The 9,367-nt window shown below is 37.5% G+C and overlaps 1 protein-coding gene across 1 annotated transcript; it reads left to right on the top strand.

The window, feature by feature from the left end:
- Positions 1-2,780: 2,780 nt before the first annotated feature.
- On the top strand, positions 2,781-8,035 carry FAM199X (family with sequence similarity 199, X-linked; the record flags this gene model as incomplete). Its single annotated transcript, XM_010281944.1, has 5 exons — positions 2,781-3,000; positions 4,751-4,900; positions 5,240-5,401; positions 6,474-6,734; positions 7,673-8,035. Coding segments are annotated over 5 exons (964 nt in total), but the record flags the coding sequence as incomplete, so codon positions are not given.
- Positions 8,036-9,367: the final 1,332 nt, after the last annotated feature.

Raw genomic sequence — 9,367 nt, 5'->3', positions numbered from 1 at the left:
CCGAGCTCCCCGTGCGGGAGGGCCGTGCTTCCTTCCCCCGCTCCCCTGCCCAGTACGAGCCTGGGTGCGACTCCGCCCCGGTGCTGTTCCTCCGGGTAGCCCACTCGCACGCCCCTGCGTGGGTCACGCTTCGCTGTGGCAGAGCTGTGGGTGAGCTTAGTCTGATTTTGGCTGATAATGTTACCGTTGTTAGCGTGAACCTGGTCGTTTTTCGGGGTGTATGTATTCCTTTCCGAATTTCTTAAAACGTGGTTTTGTGTGCTGTAGGATGGGCAGCTGGAGAGTGGTGTGTTCATAAGAATTAAAAGCAGGCCTTGCATGGACACCAAGCAAACCTGTAGAGGTTTGGAATGAGTCAGGCGGCTTGGTGACTGCACCAATTCCTGCAGAAACATTTCCATCCCATGCTACTAATTAAGGGCAAATTATTCTGCCTGTAATTTGTAGAAAAGGTCTATTCTAAAAATGCAAATACAGCTCTACAAAGAAATTCCAGTTGTGCTTAGAAAATCAAACCCAAACAGCCTTGATTACCTAAGAATCTAATTATGCTACTATTTATGCATCATATTAAACTTGAATGTAGCAATAGCTTTTTTTTGAGAACAGTTTGTGAGATTTTAGACTTGAACCTATGTGTGGGATAGTTTTAGTTCCTGTCCCAGAGTTGCAGAACATTTTTACTGGTTATTAGTGTTTCCACTACACCATAATGAAGAGTGAATAATAAGGTAGTTTTTCCATTGAATTTGTATGAAATCATGCAAAATCACACTTTAAAAGTGTCATTCACAAGGGCAAGCACTTAATTATAGATTCTTAAATGATTCGGCATGAAGAGCCTTGCTCAAATACGATACACTTTCATGATCTAGTTCTTACATGGTAAGACTCAATTGTGACATAAACAGTAAGATGCATTCGTACTATATCCGTAGGATAAATGTGTGATATTCACAAAATTTGCATTTAATTAATTTTGTACATTTCTCTTTGTATTGCCTTTCACTTCCCAAGTGTGTTACTCAGGCGTGCTCATTTTACAAACCCAGGTTTGTAACCCAGGCATCTTGAGTGGGTATTTTCCTTCTTTGGGCAAGGACATGCCTTGTCTTGCGCTGATTAAGCCATTACAGATGCACAGCTCAATCTGTGGTGTTCGCAGAAGGCTTTCTATTTTTTTAAAGCTACAAGTAATTTTAATGTAGTTCCCTCTTCTTCTTAATCCAGTTCACCCCAGCAGGTACAGCAGGCCCCCTTAGGTATGAGAAGACGAGGGCTGACTGCCTGTACCTGCAGTGATGCTGCATACCTGCAGTACCTGTGTGTAGTTTGTTGGTGGTAGGGCCCCTGTACCTCATCCTGTGTTTTGATGGGTCTGGAAACTTTGTCCGCTCTATCTTTCCTTTATTCAATATTTCATGAATACTGAAATGGTAGTAATGTTCAAAAACATGCTGTGTCACCATGCTCATATTCTACTCTATGTGGATTGATTTCCCTACCCCCAAAAGTCCGTACCAGTAGAACATCACACATGTATAAGGGATGCAGAAAAGGAGGGAGGGTGGGCAAGATCTCGTGGATCTACTGAAAGAAAAGTTGTTGAAATTACTTTAACATTGGCTAAAATCAGTGCTGGCCAAGTAGATGTGGGAGTGAGTTCATCACAAACATATTTAGCTGACCTGGCATGCAGCTTAAATAATGATAGTGAAGACCAGCCTTTCTGGGTGATGGTGTTGCTCAGCTTTTGCAGTTGGATAGAGGAATGTTTTTCTAGTTAGCCGGGCTGAAGTGGATAGGCTGATGGAACAGGAGCTGATCGCATGGGCTTGTGTGGTGAATTTTAGAAGCCCTTTTCAAATTGTTTTAGCCATATTGCAGTGCTGTGCTGACTCATAGTTGTCTCGACCTACTTTTCACCAACATAAAAATAAATCCAGATATGGAGACTGATTTCATGAGCTTGTTAAATTCTGGCTTATTCTCATTAGAGTAAAAAACCTGTTTTGTGAAGTTTGAGTCCTCAATTGCTTCCCTTTAGTAACAATATTAACGAACTTTCAAAATGAAATTATGAGGGGAAAACAGTGTTTAGTTTTGGCATGGCAGCATTTTCATGCAGGTCATTTTCCCATCTTGCACTGTCATTCCAACAGCATGTCCAGTGTTTTTGGTATTCATAGTTGAAAATAATGAATAATGGAGCCTTGGGTATATCCATAATGTGTTTCCTTATGAAGCCTCAGTTTTGTGTGGGATTATCAACCTAATATTTCTTTTTGACTTGTATTTGTCCTGAAGTCCAATTGATTTACTTCTTAGTTTTGCTTATTTCAATTTACATGGAAGTTTAAATATCCTGACATATGCAAAATTACATCTTTAGTTCCGTGTATTTAGAAAAACAACCAATAGACCAGGAAAAATAAAAAAAGGACAATTTGCACACTACAGGAATCATGGCTCTGGGGTAGAAAGTGTTACTATATTAAAAGGTGTGAATTAAAATTATACTAACTGTATGTGGATTTTTGCCTTGCCTTTTTTAACATTGAATTCCCTTTGATGTTGTTTATGGACCTTTAAAAATATTTTAAAATAGAATACTTCAGTTATGAAGTTAATAATTCAGTTATGAATTAGTTCAGTAAAATCAATGTATAATGTTACTGACAAGCAAAGTGGAGATAGTTTTATGAGGCTTAAAGGAATTTTTCAGGACACATGATGCCAATATGTTTGCTGCTTTCTATTTGTTTTGTCCTGTTTTACAGGTGGAACTTGACGTCTTGTGGAACCAGTGTAGCCAGCTCAGAGTGCAGTGAGGAGCTATTCTCATCGGTTTCAGTTGGTGATCAAGATGACTGTTACTCTCTATTGGATGACCAGGAGTTCACCTCTTTTGACTTGTTCCCCGAGGGTAGTGTCTGCAGTGATGTCTCTTCTTCTATCAGCACATACTGGGATTGGTCAGACAGTGAGTTTGAATGGCAGGTAAACTAGTTCCACTGTAAATGTAAAATTTTGTTTAGACTATTATAAAGTGCTGGGTGTAGCTTTAATTGGAAAGTCCTCGGCATTTGTTTCTTGTTAACTACTGAACGTAACAGCAGACCTCAGAATCTTCAGCGATAAGGAAAATGCTTTGTTCTGTTTTATTCCAGCATCCCTAATCTGGAGGAGATACTGAAGGTCAGCTCTTCAAAGAGGGATCTTACATATTATGGTAGCTTGGTTTTAGTGACCAGCATGTGTCTTGTAGCCATGAGCTTGGATCCTTTGTACTGAGGATCCGCTCTGCTAATGCAATCTGGTTATAGATGTCTGCTTCCAGTCATTTGGTCATATTAGATCTTCTTTTGGAATGGAGCTAGCACTTAGGTAAAGTGTAGGAGCTGTTGCCAGAGCTTATTTCCATCTTTTTTTCTAAGAGTGCAGGGCTCACTTTGTCTCACCAGGATGGGAAAAGTGTGAAGGTGAATCACGTCCTCCTTTTTCCTAGTCTGTATTGGATGCAGTCCTGGTCAGCTATCTCTAGTTTGTGGTAGTCTTCTTTATTCAGCAGTTTTTCAATTGTGATATGCAAATCTTTTTATATATTATAGACTTAAATTGACTTTTTATATCATAGAGTTAAATCAACTGTGAAAGTATACATAACTTTGAAATAGGAAACGTGGTACTTCAGAATATACTGAGGAATACTTTTAAATTTTGTCATAAAGCTTAGTCAAAGCATGTACGGAGTCTTCTAAGTGAGGACTGAAAACACTGATTTCAAGAAAGCACAAAGGCTGTTCCAGAAGATGCAAGTGAACTAAAGATAACTTGGACTGGGATTAGCTCTGAATTTCTTACTGTTTTAGTCTAACTGCTAGTGTCTGTGTACATTGTATGACAGAAGTTACAAGTACATTTGTATAATGCAGCCTGTAGGAACAACATGGATTGGATTCCAAAGATTCAGAGCTTCACCGAGTTGTGAAATTTTAATTGCCTGATAAACACAGTGATTGTTTTGAAAAGAAGCAATTTCCCATGTCTTAGGTATCTGACAGCATGTCTGATTAGTAACTAGTTTTTTTAATTATACTTTGTTTTTTAAAACAAGTATTTCTTAAGAGACATATTTGATTGGACTTGTAGAATTTTGGAAATACTTTTTTGTAGCTCTCTATGGTGTTATCTGGCAGAATCTGAGCATGAGTAATTCAACTGTCACACTTGAACTGGAAGTGCATTCAGAAATTATATGCCAGTTGTATAAATGAAGCTAGCTAAAGTTCTGCAGTTGCTTCCAGGAAAATGACAGTGATTTTAATTGAATTGTCTTGTGTAATTATGGGGTGTGGTATAAATTACAAACCTACTTTGAAATGATCTTCCTTAAACTTGACTTATGCTTTTAAATGGGAGGTTTAGATTTAGGTTTGGACAATTTACACTGATGGACAAAGGAGATAGTTGAAATGCCACGTCATTCTGCCGTTTTCTTAATGCAAGTTTTTAAAAAAAGGATTGATAAGTAGAGACTGGTGTGAATTGAGCTGCACTTGCTGTTTGTTGGAAGATTCAAAGGAGTACTGCAGAGTTAATGAATAATTATTAAGACGTTGTTAGAGTACGTAGATAAGTGACGCTTTGCTAATTTGACTGTATGTTTTGAATTGTTAATAGTGTTAGAATGATTTTAAATCTGCCTACTGTATTTTAAGGCTTTGTTCTTTCTCTTGCATATTACAAGTTGCCTGGCAGTGACATTACAAGCGGGAGTGATGTACTTTCTGATGTTATACCTAGTATTCCGAGCTCTCCTTGTCTGCTTCCGAAAAAGAAAAACAAGCATAGGAATCTTGATGAACTTCCATGGAGTGCGATGACAAATGATGAACAGGTGAGATTGACTTTTTTCCTCTGTGAGAACTGTAATATACAGCAGAACTTTCAATTAGTGCCACATCTTAAAAGACATACTGATTGCCGTAGGTGTAAATGTAGACCTGTGCAGTACTACTTGATTCTTGAAACTAAATCTTCTTGGCTTTTGCATCTGTAGTAGGCAGTTTAACATGTACTCAAGTTTTCACCCTGAGTTTTTGAGGATACTCGATGAGGCTGGAATCATAGGAAATGTGATATTTGAGCACATTTTATTCTGATGGTCCTTCTTTTTTCTGTCACTCATTTAGAGTCAATAATACTTTAACATGACCTGCCTTTCTTTGCGTCCTAGGTTGAATATATTGAATATTTGAGTCGCAAAGTCAGTACAGAGATGGGCCTTCGAGAGCAACTTGATATTATTAAAATTATTGATCCTACTGCTCAGATCTCACCTACAGATAGTGAATTCATTATTGAATTGAACTGTCTCACAGATGAAAAACTGAAACAGGTGAGTTAAGTTTTGTACATTTGACTTTAGGGTTTCAGCATCTAATATGTATTGCAAAAACTAATAGAGTTGTGATTGACTTTTATACGTAATCATTAGATATAGAGAGATACACTAGAGCACAATATTGTCAATGAGGGAAAATAGAGTTCAAAAGCGTATTGTATATATTAAACCTTTATATGAAAGGCTGTGGTTATATATTCTCACTGTGTGTTAAGCCTAAGCTGGTGTGTGTGTAATGAGTTATGCTGTGGGCCAAATACTGCTTATGATGGAGTGTATTCCACTTCATGGCCATCAACTGGTTTAGGATCTTCATTTGCTCACTGAATATAAGCTAGCATTTAAGACTCCAAAGGATTGGAATTCACTGGGGAAGACCATAAATGTCATGTAAAAAGGTATATAGAAAAATGTGATTTAAAGATGTTACAAAATACAAATTATAATGAAGTCGTCTTAGTCTGTGTACTGTTGTGATGTGTTGTTGGGAAAAGATGCAGTATCGAAACAAGCTGAACTCCTCAGTGTTACTCTGTATTTGTGATTATAATGAAGGTACAGATTGAAAATGGAAAATATTCACTGCTCTTATGGGCTTGGGCTATTTCATATTTCAAACATTTTGTAAGTGTCATCTTAAAGCAGAAAAGTACTGCTTTCCTTATGTTTGTTTGAGTATACCTAGCAAAATAAAGGGGTTTGATACATTAGGTAAACAACTTAGTTCAATTGAACTTGACTGGTATTCCTGTGTGGTGTTATAATAATAACTTATTGCTGTGTAGTAGAAAACTTGGGGGGCAGGAGAGGGGAAAAAAACCACAAACCTTGTTACTTAGTTTTTTTCCTTCCATAACAAAGTTCATATCAACCTGCTACTTAAGTTCTCTTGATGACTGCCAGATGGCTTGGGATTTAAGCAGCCACAGCAAAACATTTTAAAAGACTAACTGAACTGATCCAATAACTTGATCATTAATAGGCAAATTGTGTTTTTTCCATGCAAAGGAGTATCTCAATAGAGTATTTATCAGCCTTTAGTAATTCTGCTGTCTTTGTTCTAAAGGTGAGAAACTATATAAAGGAACACGGACCTCGTCAACGGTCTGCAAGGGAAAGCTGGAAGAGGAGTAGCTACAGTTGTGCAAGTACCAGTGGTGTGAGCGGTGCCAGTGTAAGCAGCAGCAGTGCCAGCATGGTCAGCTCAGCAAGCAGCAGTGGTTCTAGTGTTGCTAACTCCGCTTCAAACTCCAGTGCCAACATGAGTCGAGCGCATAGTGACAGTAATTTATCCACAAGTGCTGCAGAAAGAATCCGGGATTCAAAAGTAAAATTTCTAATTATGCACATGTTTATTAAGCTAAGTTGTTAAGGTTTCTTATGTGCTCTTAACTGGGATATTTGTACCAAAGGAGCATGGCTAGTAACTGAGGATCTGCTGAAGTTACCTAGCTAAACCAATACTGACTGTTTCCTCTGACATGATCTTAAGGAATTTAAACTTGTGCTCTTCCCATTACTTCTCTTCTAAATGAAAGCCTGATGTTTGTATGTAGTAGATCTTCTTATTACTTTTGTTTAGAATAAGGTGAGTGGGGGTTGAATAAGGGCTTATGCATCTAACTTAATTCTTTGAACGAACACACAGTTTTACCAAAACCAAATTTATTCAAGATTGATCAACCTAATCTATGCATAATTTCTGGGTAGTCAAGACTGTCTTGTGGGTTTTTTTGTGGTGGTGGTTTGTTTTTTTCCCCCCCCCCCCCCCCCAGCTAGAAGTTTCACCAGGCTTTTTGAATCTTCTTTGGTTTATTCTTCCAACATGTCTCATGAGATTACTTGGTGAGGAGTGATGTACTGAAACACATTTCAGTTAAAGTAGTACTGTGGCACTTGTCCTGTATCCATAATTTCAATTTCAAGTGTGGAGGAGAGGAGCAGTTCCTGCTTGCTCTTCAACACCTCAGGTTATTGTAAGACTGTAACATTTCTCCTGCAAGAAAGATTCTTCTGATCAGAGACTCGACAGTGCAACATCACAGGGTGATGTTGTGCCTCATAACTCAGACATGGTAAATGGTCTTGATATTTTAATATTGGATACAATTTTAGATGAATGTTTGCACCGCCTCTGAGAATTCATTTTAATTGTTTTTCAGAGCAGACATTATTTTAGAGGTTAACTCTCGTTTGCTAGCTTTAAAGGTGGTTTCTAATCTACAGAACAAAATCTTATTTTTTGGCTCTTCTGTATTTTGACAGAAACGTTCCAAGCAACGGAAGCTGCAGCAAAAGGCCTTACGCAAGAGACAGCTGAAAGAACAAAGACAGGCTCGTAAGGAAAGACTGAGTGGATTATTTCTTAATGAAGAAGTGCTTTCTTTAAAAGTGACTGAGGAGGACCATGAAGGAGATGTGGATGTTTTAATGTGACAGGGGTGAATTAATCAGTGTTCTTTCTAAGCCTTAAATGTATTATCCTTATTGTTTACATATATTTCTTGACCAAATTTTGATTAGTGTTAACAATGTAAACCAGATCTTTTCTCAAGTGTAATTTTGGTAAGAAGATCTAAGTATTCAGCTTTGTGAGACTAATTTTGCAACAAAGACTTCAGAAAGTTAACTGTCTTCTGAAAAGCTGCTGAATAGATACAATTTTAAGGAAATTTGAACTTTGCTAACATGCTAACTTACTTGCAAGACGTAAGTCTAGGGGTGCTTTTGGATGACACTAAGCATGTGTTACTATGCTTCAGCTTTTTTGTTTCTTCCAACTTGGAGTTAATATTACGCTTGGCTTGTTCTGTCTTCCTTTCCTGTTATTAGGAAGATTGTTTAGCATGAGGAAAAAATCTTCAGTTCTACAGGGCTTTCTTCAGTCTTGCTTTTGGATCATACAAAATCAAAGTACTGTGATAAATCCTTTTCTAGAAGTTGCAATTTAATTCAAACTGTACAGAAAACAAGAAGCAGGACTTCTAATGCAGGGAATCTGTAACACAAATAATGCCTAATAATGTAGTTATTTAGGAAGCAATTATAATTCAAAAAAACGACTTGCAAGCTTAGTCTTCAGGAATTTATTTTGCTGCTCAATATCTTATAGTATGATGGTTACTAATGGTTTACCAGTACATCCCTAGTATTGCTATGAAAAGGTTCAAATAAAAACATCTTTTTGCATTGAAAGTACACTAATCTGCAATTAAGTTATCTAGGACACTACTTACAACAGTGAAAAATGCTACTGGAAACAGAAGTGCAAACAAGTGGCACACAACTTTGGTGGCTTTTTTCCCCAGAAGATTATCTAAATAAATGCATGTTGTTGGCAGGAGAACTTAATTAATGCAGCTGTGCTTTTTAATTGTATGTTTAGCTGAGGCTGTGTCTTCTGTGTGGTTTGTTACACCATTATGTGTTCCAGAATTCTCCTTTCACTGTATTACCTGCTTTTGAAATTTCTCTTGCTAAGAAAACGAGATAAAATTGTGGCTTTCAGGTAGGGAGGTAAAAGTATTTTTAACTTGTTTCTTGATTCTGACAATCTGTAAGGTGACTTTTGTCTTTATCTTGGAACTACTTGTTACAGAACTCCTTCACCCCATAGCTGAGAGAAAAATGATACTTCTAAATTTCAATGTGAAACTTAAAAGATTATAAAAGTATTTTCTAGTTCTGAGTTTAGGAAGTAATTTTTTATTTGCTGCTTCATTACTTTCATTTTGCTCTTGTGAATTAAGGAGTTTGGCAGTTTAGTGTGGCCACAGGTGCCTGTGGTTGTAGGATATAGCCCAGTCCTGCAAAACTGCATGATCAACTTTATATAGATATAGACTACTCACATTCATTTTGCATGTCCTGCACAGACTTACTAGCCCTGACAGCTGAAGTATTTCTCTTTCAGAAGTGGCATTCCTTGTAGTCAGTAAAATAATGGCCTCTGAAAGGACT

This window comes from Phaethon lepturus, unplaced genomic scaffold, assembly GCF_000687285.1.
Source record: "Phaethon lepturus isolate BGI_N335 unplaced genomic scaffold, ASM68728v1 scaffold54480, whole genome shotgun sequence".
NCBI classification, from domain to species: domain Eukaryota; kingdom Metazoa; phylum Chordata; class Aves; order Phaethontiformes; family Phaethontidae; genus Phaethon; species Phaethon lepturus.
The sequence above is the reverse complement of the archived record's forward strand: the minus strand, read 5'-3'. Positions and strand labels throughout refer to the sequence as shown.